At 40.3% G+C, this 23,087-nt stretch overlaps 1 protein-coding gene across 3 annotated transcripts in view; it reads right to left on the reverse strand.

Annotated features, from left to right (window-relative positions):
• The window catches only part of grm5b (glutamate receptor, metabotropic 5b), a 310,360-nt gene that overhangs the window by 176,599 nt on the left and 110,674 nt on the right, over positions 1-23,087 (reverse strand). For all 3 annotated transcript variants that reach the window (XM_034167750.1, XM_034167749.1, XM_034167751.1), the window contains exons 5-6: positions 18,347-18,421; positions 16,411-16,585 (exon numbers count right to left, since the gene is read on the reverse strand). In XM_034167750.1, the coding sequence (XP_034023641.1) occupies positions 16,411-16,585; positions 18,347-18,421 (250 nt within the window). The remainder of the gene's footprint in view (positions 1-16,410; positions 16,586-18,346; positions 18,422-23,087) is intronic.

A 23,087-nucleotide genomic window follows, 5' to 3' on the forward strand; every position in this document is an offset into this window, starting at 1 on the left:
AAGGTACTCAAAATACACCGGGAGCAACTAGGGGGCCCTTAGTGATTTTTCCGGTCAGGCTGAAATTTGAACAGATGATCCTCTGGTCTCAAGCCTAATGCTTTAACCACCAGACCATCACCTCCCCTAATAAAACAATTAATTAACTTTAAAATCCAGTAAAACGCTTTTGTTTTACTTAGACACTAATCGAATCAAGATATTTTTTAGATTTTTTAAAAAATACAATTAAGCATATGTCAATAAATAATGCCATAGAATATGTCACAAGTGTAAAAGCATCATGGTAAGTTTGGCAAATCAACAACAAATCATCAGCAAATATCACAAACTTTAGAAAACATAATATGGTCTCAAGTGTGATATACGTGGTTTGGCTGGTTGAACAAAATAGATGGTAGAATAAACTGACAGCTGTATTTCTATATAAATATAATATGTTTGACTTTTTTTCTCTTACATTTTGTAAAACATAGCAAGAAAACACTTTTAAATCTAAAAGACCTGTTTTTGTAACCAAGATATCTTACAGAGATGTAGGAGGTGACTATTCAATATCGTCACCTTCCAAAAATAATGGCCGAGGACATGTTTTGGAAAATATGACTTAGATTATTATTTTAGGACAATATTCTAAAGGCCAACTGAGCCACAGCCTGTCAGGCTGGATGTGAAGATAGCATAATGCCCGACCGAGAAGCCCCAGAGCAACGGAGGAGCGTGCAGGCGGAGGCCCGGAGCTTTAGCACTTCCCTGCTTCCAGGCCAGAAGAGAACAAGGGTATGCCATGTAGAAACTTTAAAATCCAAGGAAAATTAGAGAACTGAAAGGTGTCTCTGCACTTTTGAACAGTTTTTGTCGCACTGCTGCTGCTACATGCTTGTTAGCCTGCTAGCTAACTAGCTGACTGACCTTATTTAAGGGCCTTCGTACCAATGGACCTTGAGAATAATGATCCGTCACAGATAAAAGAACTTCCTATATCGCTAGTTAACAAGCTAACTAGCGATATACCTAACCACGGGAACATCACAGTGACATGCATACTGAAATAAATCAATCAAACCTTGGTTCTGTCAAGCATGGAGGAAAAGCGTATCATGACAGTGCCGAGTTTCCAATCATTTATAATCTATCACTAAACATTGTGCACAATAATGCCAAGTTACAACGAGCTGGTCATGCCTCAGGAACGCCCATCAAATGACAAATATTTCCCTGAGGGAGTCTTCCCAAGGGATCAATAAAGTTCTATCTAATCTAATTTAATCTAAATGCCAACTGCTTGTCGTCATCATTTGTAGCTAATCTGACCATGGGGTAAATGGATGTTCTTTGATGAGTGATAGTGGATGGTATGTACTTGTGTAGTGCAAGTGTAGTGCCCCTATTCTTTTTTTCCAGAGCCAATACAGATCCACACTGGAAGTTTTATACCAGATGCCCTTCCTGACAACTTCAATTTCACCTGCAGAAACAAGCACAGCCCCTGGTCTTCTGAAGAGGTCCCCCATCCAAGTGAACATAAGGTCCTATTCTGGCCAGAGTAGGACCATACACTGGCAGTGTTAATTTAGCACTGTCAGTGTTAGTTTTACACTGGTGATTTTACTGTGTACTAGCCAGGAATTTACCTGCTTAGCTTCCGAGTTCTGACAGGATTAAGCCAACATGAAGCAGAGTGGCTACTGTAAGTGATAACACAATTTTATTCTGGGCCCTATAGTTTATCATTGGCCATCAAAAATCATGTTATTGTAAAAATTAGTGCGAAGTTCAATGGTATAATATTGACCATTTCAGAGAGGCGAGGTGCAGATGGTAAGCATACGGGCGGGCTCGGGAATGGGGCCATGCATCTTATGTGGCTATGGATCTTCAGGTCAGCCTAGATATTTATGAGTCTGTAACTTCCTGGCACCATGAGAATTATTGAACAGAGGCAATCAATACATCCGGACTCAAGAGCCCTGACTGTGTCTTTGTGACTGACAGTGGATGTAGATGTTCAGAATTATTTGCCTAAACAAGCCTACTTCAAATAATGAGACTGTTAAAAGTCTACATTATTCAAAGGCAATTCTAAGTTTAATGATCATTAGTGGTGCTGCACTCCTGATGTCACACTGAATACTTCCTCTGTATTATCTTATTTTTACTAGATGCTCCGTAAATGTTTTTTTCATGCATTATTGAATTAGTCTTTGCAGTTAAAGCGGTTGCTGCAGTGCCCATCTAAATTCAGCACAGTAAACACTGCGGGCAAAACGGGTTATCACATACAATGTCTTTTCATTTCTGTGATGCAATCACACATTTTCCATTCTGGCTTAGCCGAAAGAAAGAATTTATGGCTGAAAAGGCCTGACATCATTATTAATGTCTAATTTAAGGGCACCATAATGAATCCGGCATCAGGAGCAGAGTTATCAAACCGCACTACATCAGTCAGATAGCACTTCTCAAACTGCCATCAGAAAAAGGAAAGAAGGATGAAGTGACTCTTCTCGGAGAAGTGACGAGCTAAGAAAGAAAAAAATACTCCAAGAGCCACTGGTCACACAGCAATGTCAAAGTGATAAAACTGATTCATGGAGAATTAATGTTTGTGAAAAATTGTTGTGTTGAAGTTTGGTCTGAAATATTTCAGTATTTAAATACTACATCTGCTCGTTACACTGGTATTTCAATCTCTCAATCAACATGTGAAGATTATGTTATTTAGATGCTGCCACCTCTCATTGCAGCAGAATAGTTTAGTCTATCCATCCTCCCCCATTTCAGTCCACATACACTGAAACATGAGCACAGACAACCGTGTGCAGCTTTGTAACTCACTCCTAGTGGTGGGCACAGCTAACCAAAAAGTTAGCTTCGATAACCGCTAATCAGCTAACTAAAAAGTTAACTTTTATAATGCTAAACCGATAAACCACTAAAAACTTTAGTGGGAGCTGCAGCTAACCAATAACTTGCAGCATTGTCTCCAGTACACTCAGCTACCGACAGGCCAGGTTTGAGTTTAAACACTGCCAATGCTTCTGATCAGAATCAAATACGATGACAAACCCAACACAACCAATGAGCCAGTGGGTCAGTCTTAGTGCTCCCTGCCCACTGCTACAAGGACGAGTCATTTCCATTCACAGGATGCAGCGGTTCAACTGTGAGGCTGAAGTCCTCAAAAGGAAAGCAGGTTCGACTTATGGTTTTGATTTATAAACCAAATTAATCCAGATAGTTTAACTACATTAATGTCAAGTGTGTCATTTGTACAGAGTGAAAATATAACACGTCTTTTAATTTTAAAATAATGCACTAATTCTGAAGTTACTAATTCTGAAGTCACTAATTCTGAAGCCTCAATTTAAATTCAATTTATTCACTGTATATAGTGCCAAATCACAACAGAGTCGTCTCGAGGCGCTTCACACAAAACAATTCAGAAAACAAAATAAAATGCATTAAAAGATTAAAATGTTAAACTATCTGGATTAATTTGGTTTATAAAGCAAAACCATAAGTCAGACCTGCTCTCCTTTAGAGGACTTCCGTCTCACGGCTGGACCACTGTATGCTATAAAGGGTAATGACTTTTGTTTTGTTTTTTTGTAGCAGCCTGGCAGCCAGGCCCCTTCTGCTGGGGTAGGGCTGAGCTCAGCAACTCTTAGCTGCCTCACTGCTGCAAAATACTGTAAATAGCAGACAGGAGCCAACTGGTTTATAAATTATTATCACCATTACTAATTATGTAAAAAATTATTATTATTATTATTATGTAAAAAAAACTGGTTGAACAGACCGTCAGATCATAACACATAGCAGGCGGTCTGGCTGTAACGTCACCCACGTGAGCTCTGTTCCACATGATGCGGTGTCAGTCCTGTGGCACGCTGCCCACAAGACACGCGTGTTGGGCAGGACACGTGTGCGGGGCCAGCTGGACACTCCAGACCAGTAGATGTGGACATGATGAGAGCGCCCTGCTTCTCATTCATGTCATTTCATGACTGTACGTCTGTGACCATGGGCCATCTACAACTTGTATTGTCAGCTTGATAAGAGGGATTCAATAAAATGTGGTGTTTTTATATGGTGTGTGGTTTTATTTTTTTAAATAAGTCCATGTCCTTCCTGATATCAGGCAGTTTCTCACACCTTTCACAGGACAGGGATGGTGGCTCAGTGGGAAAGATTCTGACTGGCAATCAAAGCTTTTGGAAAGTGTGGGTTCGATTCCCGTGGGTGGCAGTATTTTTTTTTTCACAGCAGCTGCTGTTTTTCCGTGTGCACGAAACTATCGCAGCATGTATTTTTTTTCTTCACAGCAGCTGCTTGCACTGTGTTCTTGCGTGCACGAACCGTCGCAGCGACATAGTGCACGCCTTCCCGTCGGCGCAATGTTTCCGTGGTTCGCTCATACGAGCTGTTCCAACGAGAGTCGCCCTGAGTTGTATATATTCGCACTATGGGGCCGTTTTAGCCGCCTCACCCACCAGTTGTATGCCAAAGCGGGCATGCCCTCTTTGTCTGTCAGGTGTTCTACACACCGGATGATTCTGGTTTACAAAACTCTTGTAAACAAGATCTTCCTTGTCTCTGCTCCCTTTGAGGTTTCTTCCTCAGAGGGAGATTTTCCTTACCACTGTTACTCTGGGGGTTGGTAAGGTTAGACCTTACTTTTGTGAAGCACCTTGAGGCAACTCTGTTGTGATTTGGCGCTATATAAATGAAATTAAATTGAAAAATTGAATTGAATTGATCTGTATGGTGCAACATCATCTAGAAGCCAATCACTGTGATTGAGAACAAGTGCCTGCATGACTATCAAACTGCTCATGACAGAAGACAACATCCCTGACTTAGTCTGTCTACCAGTTCAAACAGTGTAGACGGCCTTGCCATTTGAAAGCCGGAGTAGCCACATATGAGCGTTCATACAAAGTGTAAGCACACTAGCCAGTCAACATCGAAAACAATGGACTGGACACTGCAGTCTGTGTTTGGAGAGGACATTGCAGCAGGAACAGGCCCAATGACGGCATGAGGACAGCTGGATGACCCCTGTCTGTGGCATAACCGCCTGCGTGGGCTCATCAAATATTTATTCTTTTGTTATTATGTCATGTTGTTTTGATTTCCTGTTTTCCGTTTCTTCACCTTTGTAAGGCTTTGTAAAAAACCTTGTAACCATTAGAATGACCTAAGCAGTGGGTCACCCCTCTGAGTCTGGTCTGCTTGAGATTTCTTCCTCAGTGTCATCGGAGGGAGTTTTTCCTTACCACTATCGCCTGTGTGCTTGCTCTAGAAGTTGGGAAGGTTAGACTTTACTTGTGTGATGCACCTTGAGGCAGCTTTGTTGTGATTTGGCACAATATAAATTAAATAAATTGAAATTGGCATTCTGGATGCAAGGCAGTACCATAGTATGGCAGGTTCGGTAATGCACTGCACCAGCACATGCACCCCATATCTGAGACCAGAAACTTACACCTCAATGTTTTTGTCGTACATCTATGAAAAGTGGTAAGAATTTTTTTCAGTGTTTATTCATGCTGCGCTTCATGAGTTTTGAAAAGCATTATGTGATTCACAGGCAGTCATATGAATCACATAATGCTGGTGGAAAACTTGGTAATCACGTTAATATTTTTGTTGTTAATTTCCTGATACGTTGTGGTCCTTGTACAAAGGTGAAATATTGTGTAATCTATTCTATTCTACTCTAAATAACTATAATTATGCAACATGATCATGATCTCTGCACTCCTGTGATAATGCAATTATCCTGCTGTTAAACAAGCGTCCGCTTGATCTGGATAATCAGACATTTTTTCCACAGATCTCCCGTAAGCAAAGCATCCACCCATGACCATTCTGTGTTACAGACAGCAACAAAGGTCAGTATGCTATTAACCACCCTAATCAAGACAGACTGATCACAGAAAGACGACAAGCTGTACAACAAAAATATCAATTTAACGAGCCATTGAACTTAATCATTAGACTTAAATTTATGAGCAGTAGTTAAACAGCTCTATTTTTTTTAATTTAGGTGAAAGTTGTAAACATTTTATGATGACCTTCATCACACTTGAGGAAAAAAAACAGCTCATGCTCGCAGGAAGAACGAATAAAATTTTGGTAGGAAATGTATTAAATTCCACTTGTTTATCCCGTGTGCTCAGTCACACAGCCCAGAATGTGCAGACAGCAAACCTGACCAATGGAGAAGGTTGCAGCACTGCTGCAGTAGGATGGATGCCAACCACAGTTAAACATAAAAGAAAAAAGTAGAAGATCGGAATGAGGAGGGTGTGCTGGTTCGAGATTTAGCAAAATTAATAAATCGTCCTCTGAAACTGAAAGACCATGCTCTTGAATAAAGATAGGGAATAACCTTCATGCTACTCAGCATTTGACTTGTTTGCACTTTGTGGAACAGCCGGAATTGCAACACAGGAGGACAGATAGGCTAAGGTAAGACTAACTCTATAATAAAAGTATTTTACATTTTACATTTACAACCCCTGGCAAAAATTATGGAATCACCGGCCTCGGAGGATGTTCATTCAGTTGTTTAATTTTGTAGAAAAAAAGCAGATCACAGACATGACACAAAACTGAAGTCATTTCAAATGGCAACTTTCTGGCTTTAAGAAACACTATAAGAAATCAGGAAAAAAAAATTGTGGCAGTTAGTAACGGTTACCTTTTTAGACCAAGCAGAGGGAAAAAAAAATATGGAATCACTCACTTCTGAGGAAAAAATTATGGAATCATGAAAAACAAAAGAACGCTCCAACACATCACTAGTATTTTGTTACACCACCTCTGGCTTTTATAACAGCTTGCAGTCTCTGAGGCATGGACTTAATGAGTGACAAACAGTACTCTTCATCAATCTGGCTCCAACTTTCTCTGATTGCTGTTGCCAAATCAGCTTTGCAGGTTGGAGCCTTGTCATGGACCATTTTCTTCAACTTCCACCAAAGATTTTCAATTGGATTAAGATCCGGACTATTTGCAGGCCATGACATTGACCCTATGTGTCTTTTTGCAAGGAATGTTTTCACAGTTTTTGCTCTATGGCAAGATGCATTATCATCTTGAAAAATGATTTCATCATCCCCAAACATCCTTTCAATTGATGGGATAAGAAAAGTGTCCAAAATATTAACGTAAACTTGTGCATTTATTGATGATGTAATGACAGTCATCTCCCCAGTGCCTTTACCTGACATGCAGCCCCATATCATCAAAGACTGTGGAAATTGACATGTTCTCTTCAGGCAGTCATCTTTATAAATCTCATTGGAACGGCACCAAACAAAAGTTCCAGCATCATCACCTTGCCCAATGCAGATTCGAGATTCATCACTGAATATGACTTTCGAGATTCATCACTGAATATGACTTTCATCCAGTCATCCACAGTCCACGATTGCTTTTCCTTAGCCCATTGTAACCTTGTTTTTTCTGTTTAGGTGTTAATGATGGCTTTTGTTTAGCTTTTCTGTATGTAAATCCCATTTTCTTTAGGCGGTTTCTTACAGTTCGGTCACAGACGTTGACTCCAGTTTCCTCCCATTCGTTCCTCATTTGTTTTGTTGTGCATTTTCGATTTTTGAGACATATTGCTTTAAGTTTTCTGTCTTGATGCTTTGACGTCTTCCTTGGTCTACCAGTATGTTTGCCTTTAACAACCTTCCCATGTTGTTTGTATTTGGTCCAGAGTTTAGACACAGCTGACTGTGAACAACCAACATCTTTTGCAACATTGCGTGATGATTTACCCTCTTTTAAGAGTTTGATAATCCTCTCGTTTGTGTTGTATGGCTGGGGGGCCTGGCTGCCTTTTTGTTTCTGTCTTTTGTTTTTCCTTCCAGGTGGCTTGCATTTGGGACTGAGTGGCTGTGTAGCTGAGTTTATCAGGACCTCACCCTGATCACCTGCGGCTCGTCAGGACTCACAGCTGTGGTGCATCTACATGGATTGGAACATGGTGGCATTTAAGACTGGAGTACACAATGTGTATTTGCCAGAGACTCGACCTTGTGACCAGACGGGTGAGATCGTCGTCTCGGGAGCCATCTCATCATCAGTGGATGCAGAGAACATCCAGGTTTGATGCATGGTCTGTGAAAGAGGAGAGGGTGAGGTCTCACGCTCGTCAGCACACTTCCTGAGGTACGTTAGATTTTGTGACTAACATTTATACAGTCAGTAAATGTGGTGTTCCTCACACCTTATTATATTGAGCTGTATGTTGGTCGTTTAAATCAGCTTCCGCTGCAGTGAGTTTGTGAACTGGATGTTCCATGCCTGCAGGGTGGGAAGCTGATTAGTAATTAAGCCAGGAAGTGTTTGCTGTTTGTACACCTTTGAGTGGTCTCTCTGTGTGTTGAGTGTGGACTCACATAATGATTCCTTCTTTCACAGACTCGGTTTGTCGCGGTCACCTGGGGGGGTGTCGGCGGGGTCCTTGGGTCCCAACCAGTTCTGGCTCCGGACCGTTAGCGCTGCTGGGAGCGCACCGCAATCCACCACGCCAGACTGCGCACTTTTATATTTTTCACAGCACTGTTATGTTCATTAAACTCTGTTATCCTTTGTACCGTGCTCTGCTTATTTTATACTGGGTCCTTCAAACGCTGGTCGGTTCTCCGGGCTGCGTCCGACACATAACAGTTTGTTTCAATTGACATCTCTCGTGTTGGAGCCATGATTCATGTCAGTCCACTTGGTGCAACAGCTCTCCAAGGTGTGATCACTCCTTTTTAGATGCAGACTAACAAGCAGATCTGATTTGATGCAGGTGTTAGTTTTGGGGATGAAAATTTACAGGGTGATTCCATAATTTATTCCTCAGAATTGAGTGAGTCCATATTTTTTTCCCTCTGGTTGGTCTAAAAAAGTAACGGTTACTGACTGCTACAATTTTTTTTCTTGATTTCTTATAGTGTTTCTTAAAGCCAGAAAGTTGCCATTTGAAATGACTTTAGTTTTGTGTTATGTCTGTGATCTGCTTTTTTTCTACAGAATTAAACAACTGAATGAACATCCTCCGAGGCCAGTGATTCCATAATTATTGCCAGGGGTTGTATTTAGTAAGGTAAACGTCCACAGCTTTAGCTCTGCATTGACATTTCTCTTTGTTCAGTATTAACAAGAAGCAGTTTACTCTTGAGTTCTTGTGCCTCATACAATAAGATTATTTAGCCTGTTAGCTTTGGCTTGGTAATGCAGTATTTGTGCTAAAAAATAAATATGGTCCCACTAAATAATTTTCAAAAATAAATGTATAAACTGATACAACTTAAAAATAATACTCCAAAAAATGAATACTCCAGTGTGACATAATGTGGTACAAAATACAGTAACAGTTCTTTCAGGGTCATTCTAGATCACAGTGAATGCCTTCAAACAAACCCGCATGTCAAAGGTTGTAATGACATATTTTTGTCCTACTTCATGTACGTAATAGGCTGGTTAATGACAAGGTAGTAGTCCAATGTTGTCATATGTCACAGTGAGTCCCAGCATTTTTACTCTTAACAGTTATTTTTGTAATGTAGACACCCTCGGGTTTCTAACGATACCAACATTATAAGGTGGTGGTGGTTACATTTGAGACCATGGCCTATAATCTTCAGACCAGACTCCATAACAGGGAGGTGTTGTTCATGCTGGAATCCCTTTATTCAGTCCCTGAACCTTTAATGTTTTCATCTTTTTTTAACAGTTAACCACATACAGCAACACATCCAGGTACAGGTACTATCAAAATAAATATAAAAATAGTTAAGCCATCAAATTTACATAAATTTACAATTTATGATTATTTATTTAATTAATTTAAAGCCTGATTTATGCTTCGGCAAATCTGTAAATCCGTGTCATGCAATGATGTGCGTGACAGTGTGTTCTGTCTGAGTTATTTTCATTAGTTACTTCATCCAAACCATCAACATGCTTATTAGACCCCATTCCTGCCAGGCTGCTCAAGGAAGTCCTACCATTATTTAATGCTTCAATCTTAAATATGATCAATCTATCTTTGTTAGTTGGTTATGTACCACAGGCCTTTAAGGTGGCAGTAATTAAACCATTACTTAAAAAGCCATCACTTGACCCAGCTATCTTAGCTAATTATAGGCCAATCTCCAACCTTCCTTTTCTCTCAAAGATTCTTGAGAGGGTAGTTGTAAAACAGCTAACTGATCACCTGCAGAGGAATGGTCTATTTGAAGAGTTTCAGTCAGGTTTTAGAATTCATCATAGTACAGAAACAGCATTAGTGAAGGTTACAAATGATCTTCTTATGGCTTCGGACAGTGGACTTATCTCTGTGCTTGTTCTGTTGGACCTCAGTGCTGCTTTTGATACTGTTGACCATAAAATTTTATTACAGAGATTAGAGCATGTCATAGGTATTAAAGGCACTGCGCTGCGGTGGTTTGAATCATATTTGTCTAATAGATTACAGTTTGTTCATGTAAATGGGGAATCTTCTTCACAGACTAAAGTTAATTATGGAGTTCCACAAGGTTCTGTGCTAGGACCAATTTTATTCACTTTATACATGCTTCCCTTGGGCAGTATTATTAGACGGTATTGCTTAAATTTTCATTGTTACGCAGATGATACCCAGCTTTATCTATCCATGAAGCCAGAGGATACACACCAATTAGCTAAACTGCAGGATTGTCTTACAGACATAAAGACATGGATGACCTCTAATTTCCTGCTTTTAAACTCAGATAAAACTGAAGTTATTGTACTTGGCCCCACAAATCTTAGAAGCATGGTGTCTAACCAGATCGTTACTCTGGATGGCATTTCCCTGATCTCTAGTAATACTGTGAGAAATCTTGGAGTTATTTTTGATCAGGATATGTCATTCAAAGCGCATATTAAACAAATATGTAGGACTGCCTTTTTGCATTTACGCAATATCTCTAAAATCAGAAAGGTCTTGTCTCAGAGTGATGCTGAAAAACTAATTCATGCATTTATTTCCTCTAGGCTGGACTATTGTAATTCATTATTATCAGGTTGTCCTAAAAGTTCCCTAAAAAGCCTTCAGTTGGTTCAGAATGCTGCAGCTAGAGTACTGACGGGGACTAGCAGGAGAGAGCATATCTCACCCGTGTTGGCCTCTCTTCATTGGCTTCCTGTTAATTCTAGAATAGAATTTAAAATTCTTCTTCTTACTTATAAGGTTTTGAATAATCAGGTCCCATCTTATCTTAGGGACCTCGTAGTACCATATTACCCCATTAGAGCGCTTCGCTCTCAGACTGCGGGCTTACTTGTAGTTCCTAGGGTTTGTAAGAGTAGAATGGGAGGCAGAGCCTTCAGCTTTCAGGCTCCTCTCCTGTGGAACCAGCTCCCAATTCAGATCAGGGAGACAGATACCCTCTCTACTTTTAAGATTAGGCTTAAAACTTTCCTTTTCGCTAAGGCTTATAGTTAGGGCTGGATCGGGTGACCCTGGACCATCCCTTGGTTATGTTGCTTTAGACGTAGACTGTGGGGGGTTCCCATGATGCACTGTTTCTTTCTTTTTTGCTCCGTATGCATCACTCTGCATTTAATCATTAGTGATCGATCTCTGCCCCCATTCTCGGCATGTCTTTTTCCTGGTTCTTTCCCTCAGCCCCAACCAGTCTCAGCAGAAGACTGCCCCTCCCGGAGCCTGGTTCTGCTGGAGGTTTCTTCCTGTTAAAAGGGAGTTTTTCCTTCCCACTGTGGCCAAGTGCTTGCTCATAGGGGGTCGTTTTGACCGTTGGGGTTTTTCATGGTTATTGTATGGCCTTGCCTTGCAATATGGAGCGCCTTGGGGCAACTGTTTGTTGTGATTTGGCGCTATATAAGAAAAAAGTTGATTGATTGATTGATTGGACTTATCTGACCCACGACAAGCTTTTCTTTCTACAGTCATCACCTCCAATTCAAAGGTAAGCTGTACAATTTCCTTTTTTTCCAACTCCTTGTTGTAAATTTGCAGACATTTCTGCAAAACATATGTGATCCTGAAATATAATCAGCATGCACACTGCTAAAACTATTAAAATATGAGAGGAAAGAGTGAAAGCAGAAAAGTGTCAAATCACAGTGTTGGGAAGGTGTCGTAGTACGGACCCACAACAGGGGGCGCAAATGAACGGACAATGAGTAAGCCAAAAGGTAACAATTTAATGTTGTGATAATACACAACGAAACGTACAGTAATCTTCACAGTCAGTAAACACCAGGTGACGTGTGGGCAGGCTCGAAGATAGAAGACCCCTGACGAGAGAGAAGCCGTGTCCCACACGGCCTCCACCACCAACGGTCTGAAGAACACCGGAGCCGCCAAGTCCCGAGTCCCCAGGTGGCCTCTGTCTTCGGCTGTCGACCCTGGTACTGCTGGCAGAAAGCAGAGATATGATGTGTGAGTGTGAGTCCGCACACTCAGTAATTCACAGTCCAAACACAGTTAGGAGGGAGCACCTCCACCTCCAAATCACACACACTCGTGCAGCTCTTGGTCAACCACTTATCTGAGATGGGGTGTGAGGCGAAGCCGTCGCTGTCACACCAAACGCCAATCCTCCAGATAAGGCAACACTCCAGGAAAACGGCTGCAACAGAAGTTCAGGTTATACACACAAAGTGTCAGTCAGCAGAGAAATTACCTTTGTATTGGTAGTCGATTTCTCGGCGAGGAGGTGGAGTTGCAGTCCGGCTTTTATGGTGTGATGATGATGAACGAGTGACAGCTGGTGCAGGGGATGAATGACAGCTGTCACTTCTTCTAGGTCTGGCGCCCTCTCGTGCCTGGAGCCCGCACTCCAAGCAGGGCGCCCTCTGGTGGTGGTGGGCCAGCAGTACCTCCTCTTCAGCGGCCCACACAACACACAGCCTTTTATGTTGTCTGATTTAACAGGTGCACATCCAGACTGTGGGTCCGAGTCTTAGCACAGTTTGAATAAAATAAATGGTCGGGGAAATGACTCCGGTCTGAACTTTACTTTTGTACCTCTGTTATTGTGCACATCCAGAATCCTGGGGGGTTTTAATGGAAATACATTGCGATCGGACAGAACATTTTACCTGATGTGAGCAAAAATCTGTTCTAAAAAGTCCGTTATATACAGTGTTTATTACATGGAAAACAATACAAAAACATGGGGACTTTTTTTTGTGTCCGGTGGCTGCGAATATCCGGTTTATACAATGACAGTTTAAGTGAGTTTTACTGTACATGGGACTGAACAATAAATTTACCTTGCAAAACTTTGACAATGAAGTCGCTTCCTTCCCACACACAGACTTTATTTTCCCAAATTTTCTTCTGTTCAGATCTGAAGGGAATCTGTGCATCTTCAAGCCCTTGTTGTGTCTTTTTGCATTTGCATTTTTGCATCCAAATGCACAACAACCTGGCATTTTCAGCAAATAAATAAATAAATAAAATAGCTGGATTTGTATGCAGGTACATTAACAGCAAACGCTATTTTGGAACCAAGATGGCACCACAAGTCATGTGACCTTTTTTTTTTTTGGCTAGTTATGTTGCACCTCTCTCAATAAAGGGACTCTAGTTCATGCATGTTACAAAACAACTCCTCATTCTGTTTTGTTCTGCCTGTCAGAAAAGCTAAAGAGTTTTAAAATTAGTTTAAAATCTCCATAGTCACTTTCTTCATACCATCACACGAAAATCCTGGAGGACTTTTTGGACACTCAGAAAAGACTTCTGATTGTGTTAGTGGTCTCATGTCATTACACAAGAGGTGAGCTTCCACAAAAAGGTCAGCCTGTGGACAACTAGGATGGTTTAAATGCAGGGGACAGGTTTTGTTGTATATATCCATGCATAGCATGCAATAGATGCAATAGATCCTGATTTTTTCTTTTTTTTTTTTTGTCTCTCAATGTGGTTATATTATCATTATTTCCAAATATAGAAGCATTTTCTTTATAAAGATTTAGTCAACAGCAGTTTTTTGTTTCAAAAATACATCTTGAAACGGGGGGAGGGGGGGTGTGTTGTCTTGTCTTATAATTAGGGTTATTTTATATTCGGCCCAAAATGAGAATGATAAAAATAATCCACAATTGTTCAACATTGGCACATGTAAACCTTCTCTGCACTTCCTTCTTATCTATTACTTTTCTTTATCCTCTTCCACTGTTAAAAGTAAATTAAATGGAATAAACAGGACATGTTCAGTGTTCATCTCTACCAACATTACCTCACTTTTCCGTCGGACAGCAGGGTGATATTGATCATGATGGTGACGACGACATCGGCGACAGTGATGATAAAGATGAGGATGAATGGTATGATGACAATGAGCATCAAAGTCACCATGACAACAAACATTATGCTGGCCATGATGATGGTTCAGTTAAACAGCATGGATCACTGGGGGGAAGAGCAGAATAGAACTCAATAAAATTATAGCTGCATTTTAATGGTAATCATGTGACATTGATCCAACTCTATTCAAGGACTATTTTGTTTTATGCATGTTGGCTGCATAGGCAATAAAATGGTTATTCAGCTTGTGCCAAGTGTACAGTTCACATGGCAACAAACCTCAAGAAGCAACTTTCATGCAAAAACACACACACACACACACACACACACACACACACACACACACACACACACACACACACACACACACACACACACACACACACACACACACACACACACACACAAAGGCACTCTTGTTGATTAAAAACTGTGCAATTTGAAAGGTTACTTCCGAAAGTGAATCGTAGGTGGAATCCACCTCAGTGAGAAAACAGCTAAATTTGAAAACCACGTCAACATGAAAAACAAATATGGGAAGTATGTTTCATTTTACATGCTTCCCATATTTGGCAGCAATTACAGCCTCAAAAGAGAGAGAGAGAGACTGATGCGTACCCTGCACACTCCACGTGCTACAATACAAATGTACAACTAAATATAGATCTGTCTGTAATAGGGTTGGGTATCGAGAACCAGTTCTTTACAAGTATCGTTAAGAAATGGTTTTATCCACAGACATCAATAGCCTTTTTGCTTAATGATTCCCTTATCGGTCCTTCAGAGCAGCCATTGTTTTTGAGGCTGTTTGTCGGGAAAATGATCATTTCTCTACATTGATTACAGACCCTGCAGCAGCTCTGTAATCAACTGCTTCTGCAGCGCGATTCCACTTTGAAGCGTGAACCAATGAAGCACTACTTCAATCCACTGGCTTGTTGGCTCTTTGATTCGCTGCTCTTCAGAAGCGGCAAGTCCGCTTCTTAACCCCTCTCAAAGCCATTAAAATATGTCAATCATGAGTCACTTTTGTGTAGATAAAAGTCACTAACTGGGACTCTTGTCTTGTTGCAGTCAAGAAACGAGAATCATCCTCCGTTCCATTGGCACAGTTCCAAATGCTGCGCGGCTCTCTGCCAAGACAGAGTCCGGTTGGAATTAATAACTTTAAGACGAATTGCCGTTTTAAATAAAATGTCACCTCTTCCAAACATTGTAATACAGACAATAAACTACAATCGACTAAAACGTTTTTTTCCTCCCAAAATGAGACGTCCTGCATTTTTTATGAATTACATCCTGACGTGCAGCACAGCAGCTGCAAGAGCTCAGCTCAGATGTATGGAAAGACATTCATGGCAATAATGTCTGAAAGGAAATGCTTATCAATAGCCATCCCTAGTCTATAATGATGATTTTGACTGAGCATGACTACATCATATATGATTTCTGTGCAACTTCATTATGAAGCCATTTATACCAGTCAATCACAAATACTTTGCTGATCAATATATGCTTTGGATCATCCATCTAAACTTCTTGGTTGTTGAGATATGCACCAAAAGGTGTTTTTTAGGATCATGCTTCCCTTGCCCTTTGACCAGACCACTCTAAAATCGCATCACCTCCAGACACCTATACAAGTAATATTCTCACCACAAGGCATTTTTGAGTTAGCTTGCCCACACACACACACACACACACACACACACACACACACACACACACACACACACACACACACACACACACACACACACACACACACACACACACACACACACACACACACACAAATATCCAAAAAGAACTGTCCCAGCATGTAAAAGAAGGAGTATATAGAAATGTGGCATTTTCCCACTCACAAATAACAGGGTCTAAGCTTTACAATTTAACAAGCAACTTAAAATACAAAAAGACACTGTAGAAGTTAAAATACACTCAATGCAGACACCACATAATAAAATGTGTAATCCATCACTGGTGGCTCAGTAGTAGCGTACCACAATGTATATCTGCAGTACTATATCATCCGCCACAATATCCAACTGCCAACCACATCAAATCAGTACAACAAAAAATTTTGTTCCACTAACCTGCCAATAAGAAGGAACTCTCCGACCAGTCCCTGGCGTCTCATGGCCATGAGGATGTTTCGGACAGTCATGCCTTCACAAAAACATGCCACTACCCTGGCTTTAGGCAGGTGGGCCCTCAGCCTCTCCAGCAGCCGGTCAAAGCTCTGTTCACCAGCATTGCTCCAGATTTTGCCTAGAAAAAAAATACATAAGGGATCAAAAATATTAGGCAAAAAAAAAAATACTTTTTTGTCACCTCTGCCAACAAGTCAAGAAGATCACCCCTGTCTTTTTTGCAGATGCCAAAACTCAAAAATGCGGTTTATGGATTATAATAGTGTGTCATTATAATCTAACCAAAAAGTTAGCTTTGATAACCGTTAATCCACTAACTGAAAAATTAACTTTTACAAAGCTAATCCCTAAAAATTAGCAGAAGTTACAGCTAAAAGCTAAACCGATAACTTTTAGTATTGATTCCAGTACACTGGCAGCTACTGACACAACAACGAGCCAGTGTTTCTGTCTCAGATCAGCCTTCTCTCAGCAAAAGACACCTGGTGACCAGAGAGAATGGAAGGGCAGCATAAAAAACACATTTATTTTCACACCATACAGACTTGCAGACGTATCGCAGGAGTCATGCACAGCAAGACAGTTTTGACTTATGGTTAAAATTTTAAACAAACTAATTCCAGACAGGTTACTGAAATTAACATCATCGCTTGCGTTTTACAAAGGGAAAATATCAGCTATATGTTTTACTTTTAAAGTAATGCAGTAATTTTGAAGGTTTTGGCATTTTACAGACACACATGCCAAAAAGCATTATAGGAAAATTCACACTGTCACTGTTATTCACACTGCCATGAACACTGAATACCAACACACATTTGCTAAAAGTGCTGAATCACTTAAACAGAATTTTCAGTTTTTAAATTGCCCTTTTTTTTACAAATGAAAAAAATGACATATTTACAAATACAGATTTATTTGTAAAAACAACACACATTACAGTAAATTGTGTGTTTTTGTTTTTTTACATATACCGACCAACCACTGATGACAAAAAAATAATTTTCCCATAATGCCTTTCAGCATATGTGTCTGTAAAATGCTAAAACCTTCAAAATTAGTGCATTACTTTAAAAATAAAACATATAGCTGATATTTTCACTTTGTAAAACAACAGAGGTGACGTTAATTTCAATAACTTGTCCGGAATTAGTTTGTTCAAAATTTTAACCATAAGTCAAAACTGTGATACGTCTACAAGTCTGTATGGTGTGAAAATAAATTATCTCCCCCCCCCCCCCCCCCCTTCCTTTCTCTCTGGTAGCCAGCTCTCCTCTGCTGTCAGAGGATTGAGCTCTACCTCTCATAGGTGTCTGTCTGCTACAGGCAGGCACTAAAATGTATGATTTCAGGCTTTACAAATGTGTTTAACTGTTAAGCTTTATTCATTATGCCCACAAAAATATGTTAGTGGTCTAAAAGTTATCGGAAATAAATTTAGCGGAAGTTAATTGGTCCGCTAATGGTTTTCAAAGTTAGCTGAAAAACGAATCAGCTAACAAAAAAGCTTTGCTAATTAGCAGTTAGTGGATTAGCAGAACTGTGCCCACAACTGCAATTCAATCTGTAAATACAGTGGACGTGCTGAGTGAAAACAGATTGCCCACCACATTTGGATACTGCAGGTCTTTATTCCTTTGAATGTTGAGACTTTTTTGTTCTGAACGTTCTAATTCCCATAAAGTATAGCGACACCATTACTTCAACAGGGTTCACAGACACAGTTATTATATTGTTCTAATGTCTGAACCTATTCTTTCCGTATTTTTTCCACTCTCAACAGAGGCCATGCACATTGTTAAAAAATATTTGTATTTTAATTTATTTTAAGTGATGACAAATTGCTCATTTGCTTGCATTATTTCTATAATTTTCTTACCAGAGTGGGCGATACAGATTCCCTCCTTGGCTGCCATGTCCTTGAATGCTTCCATCCCACTTTCGCCATAGTTGCCTATGAGATAAGAGTGGTTTAAGAAACTTTGTTTTGCTTGGGAAAATGGAAGTCAAAAATGTTTAAAAAGAAGGAATCCTGGCTAAAAGTGAAATATGGGATTGTAGGAGTTGTAGGTATAGTAACTAGCAACTTCTAGCTAGCTATGGAAATAGGTAGTTGTTGACCCACAAAATGTGAATCTGCTGCAAATCATGAACTATCCGCGAATCGTTTATGAAGATTTACACAAATCCTGAATATCCACAAACCGTTAATAATTAACCGTGAATAAAATATCCCACAAAACATGAACCCAGGTCTCTCAAAATGTAAGTCGCAAAACATGAATATCATTCATGATATATATTTTCTTTCAGTTTAACTAATTTACAGATTTCAGTTTATGGCTCAATTACTTCTGGAAATCTTGATTGCAAACCCTACCTAACCAAAAATATTTTGGGGTGGAGATGGGGGGATGTCGTTACAGTGAAGCGGAGAGGTGAGCCCTGAGCAGGCTCTTGCTTCTAGTGTCACGCGCCGGCGCTCATCAGTGGCAGATGGGAAGGCACACCTGTCAAATGCAGGTGTCCTAAGGCGAGCTCAGGGAGGACAGAAACCTCCCCTGGAGCAGAAAAGGCAAAAGCTCGCTTGATCTTGATTTTCAGTATGAATAAAGACCATGAAAGCGGATGCAGGGTCTTACGCTCCTTCTAACTTTTTGAGTTTTAAGCAGGAAGTGTCAGAAAAGTTACAACAGGAATAAATGGCTTGTGGTGGCGACGCGTTCATAGCAACATCACTTTTTGATCCTTCGATGTCAACTCTTCCTATAATCATGAAGCAGAATTCATAAAGTGGTGGATTGTTTACCCACAATAGGGAACATGAAAGATCCCCGCACAGCCACGCAATTTGCCATGCCAATGCATACCGCTTTGTCCTGCTTGATGCTACGCTATATAAAATAATCATTTCTTAGCCGATGATGCATTTGCTCACATAACTTGGCTGATGAAACTATTCTCTCATTGCTCCCAGAATCACAGAGAAATTATCTACAGATGACATTCGCCTGCATCTGTGGCGGAGAACGCATTTGGAATCTTGTCTCAAAGGTAATTATTTATAATATTTATGTAGTAATGAACTGGTAAAACAGTTGCTTTTTCCATTCGTTCTTAAGCGTTATATAATGTATTTGTAAAATTATGTTTATTATAGATGTAACATCTCTTCATAATCTCAATTTCAAGTTCAGATGCGCTTGAACTGATCTGAATGATTATGAAGAGATGTTACTATCATAAATGTAATTTTACAGATACTTTATCAAACTCATAAGAAGGAATGAAAATGCATTCTCCAGTGCACGACACGCTCGAGAGAAGCCACAGCTGCAGACAATTTCTCTGTGATTCTGGGAATTGATCAGAGATGGTTTTATGAGCCAAGTTATGAGAGCAAATGCGTGATGGTCTCGTGGTTAAAGTGTTGGGCTTGAGACCAGAGGATCCTTGGTTCAAATCCCAGCCTGACTGGAAAATCACTAAGGGCCCTTGGACAAGGTCCTTATTCCCCTAGTTGCTCCTGGTGTGTAGTGAGCGCCTTGTATGGCAGCACCCTGACACCGGGGTGAATGTGAGGCATTATTGTAAAGTGCTTTGAGCATCTGATGAAGATGGAAAAGCGCTATATAAATGCAGCCTATTTACCAATTAGAGCAAATGCGTCATCGGCTGCAAAATGATGATTTTATATAACGTGGCATCAAGCAGGACAAAGGGGGATTGCATTGGCACGATGAATTGTGCAGCAGTGTGAGCATCAAATCTGTGCAAGCGTCAAGGTCGTGTGCACGTGAGTCACAGTTAGTACTTTGCACCATTGGCTCCTCAGCCAAGCACATACACCAAATTGTAAAGAAATTCACGTTTTGCGACCAACGTTTTGCGAGACCTGCGTTCATGTTTCTGGAGATATTTTTCCGTATTCACATTTTGCAATTCAAAGTTTTCAGAGAATCCACGATTTGCAGCTGATTCACGTTTTGGGAGTTAACAGCAGTTCACTACATGTAAGTATTTGGTATCCTCAGCTAGCTAGCTAGACAGACAGATGGGTAGGTAGACAGACAGACTGAAAGATGCATATACTGTATTGTTCAGAGGTAAAATTCATGTTAAAGTAGGCATCTTTCCACCATGGAACCCTTTTCTTTGGCCAGCAAATAATGCTAATGATGAGTTGTACACACAAAGGTAAAGAATTGCCTCTGCCTACGAAAGAGGATATATTTAACAAACTTTGGTTTCTTTCTTGCTCGGGAAAAATGTGAAAATGTTGTTTGAACAGAATACAAACGCAGGTGAAAATGACCAGAATCTAGCCTTGTAAGAGTTGTAGGTAGCTAGCTGCCTCTAGCTAGCTCAGAAGCTAGACAGATGGATGTATACACTGTACTATTCTTACAAAGCTGAAATTTATGTCAGAGAAGTGTCTTCCCACTGTGACACCCATTTCTTTGCCAGAAAAATAGGGTGACCTGGAAATTATGTTAATAACTGGTTGTACACACACTGGCAAATGACAGGATTCCCCACTCTCATTTCCTTCCAGTCCCTTTATCTCTGTAGCCACCATTTTATTTGAAGAATACGTTTTTAAAAATGTATGATTTACTGCCTTTTTTCCGTGCTTCATCCCTGAATCAATGAAACGTCTTTCTGATCTTTCCTCCTGTTTGCCCTTCATGTACCATGAACTAACATCATTAGCTATTATCACTGTGTTTTTGCCCAACATCTAGAAAAAGGAGGATGAATCACTGGAGAAAAAGTGTCAAAAAAGAAACAGAAAATAGCAAAGAGATGGCAAACTGTAGCAGGAGAGGAGAGCAAACAGAGAAGAGAGAGAAAATACAGAAGAAAAAGTGGAAACGGTCTCAAAATCCCTGACCGCTGCAGTGTGCAGCCAGGCTTCTGATGAATGTGATGGAGCAAAGTGTAAAGTCCTGTAATTAGTGTCTCAGTGAGACGAGTGGCAGACAGATGGCACGGAACATGAGCACACACGCGCACTGTTAACATCATCAGAATGGATAACGCTTGTAACCTACTTCACTTGAGTCTCAACCGGGACTTACGTGTGAGACATCTCCCTCTCTCTCTGCAAGTCTGTCATATCAGTTTCTTTATTGCTACGTCTTTCTTTTTTTTGTTTGTCTCTCATACAAAGACACTTTCTCTGAGCCAGATTATATTACAAAAAGCAGCCCGCAAGATTTTGTCACTTCCCCATCCATCACTCGCATGAAAACACAAACATGTAGTCATTTTCAGATGGGACATAGTCCAAGTCAGAAGAAGTTGGGCACTCCTCTCGCTTATGCCATTAATCTGTCACTAGTAAGGCTGGAAAAAAAAAAAATTGCATCGCTATATGCCATGGCCTACTCTGAAACTGGAAAGACTTCTGTGGCCACATATATTTAGGTGATTTTAAATGTTATGACAAAAGACATTTTTATTCAGTAGGTTCCCCAGCAGTCGTCAGCAGAGTCACTAGCTATCTATGCCATTTAAAGTCGCTGGCTAATATATCTAACATCTAAAAAAAAAAAAAAGTAGCTGTGGTGTTGTTCTGAGGATTCTCAGTTGGAATCCCCATCATACTGGAAAACCCCTAAGGTCCCTGAGGTAAGGTCTTTAGTCCCCAAGCTGGTCACAGTGCACAGTTGGTAGAATGTGAGGCAACAGACAGATGGATTATGGTGTAAGATGTGGAATTTAATCATTTATGTTTTCAGTCAGGTGAGTTTCATGGGGTCAGGACACTGAAAACACTAATGCTGTGACTTTTTTGGAAAATATCAGAAGAAATGAAATTGAGTGAAATTAATCATGATCACAATGTGACAGTTTATTACACATTAAATGCGTGCTGAATAACGCACTTTTAATCACTAAACGGCTGTATTTGTTTCTTCTATTTAGCTCTCATTTCTAGAAATCTGGCCAATTTTATTAAACCCTCCAAACTGTGACTATCCAGGGTTGGGACCAGGAAGCAGAGTTGTAGTCTTACACACCTCTCTGCAGCTTCTCTCCCCCTGCCATCCCCCCAATACCCCATCCCCGTAGAGACGGTGCCTGCTCCCAGACCATCAATAACCAGTACAAATCTATTTAAGCATAAAAATTCAAAAAGAAAAAATAATATAGCACCTTCAACTGCACCACAGACTAAAACAGTTAAATGTGGTCTATTAAACATTAGGTCTCTCTCTTCTAAGTCCCTGTTAGTAAATGATATAATAATTGATCAACATATTGATTTATTCTGCCTTACAGAAACCTGGTTACAGCAAGATGAATATGTTAGTTTAAATGTGTCAACACCCCCGAGTCACACTAACTGTCAGAATGCTCGTAGCACAGGCCGAGGCGGAGGATTAGCAGCAATCTTCCACTCCAGCTTATTAATTAATCAAAAACCCTGACAGAGCTTTAATTCATTTGAAAGCTTGACTCTTAGTCTTGTCCATCCAAATTGGAAGTCCCAAAAACCAGTTTTATTTGTTGTTATCTATCGTCCACCTGGTCGTTACTGTGAGTTTCTCTGTGAATTTTCAGACCTTTTGTCTGACTTAGTGCTTAGCTCAGATAAGATAATTATAGTGGGT

This window comes from Thalassophryne amazonica, chromosome 4, assembly GCF_902500255.1.
Source record: "Thalassophryne amazonica chromosome 4, fThaAma1.1, whole genome shotgun sequence".
Classification (NCBI taxonomy): domain Eukaryota; kingdom Metazoa; phylum Chordata; class Actinopteri; order Batrachoidiformes; family Batrachoididae; genus Thalassophryne; species Thalassophryne amazonica.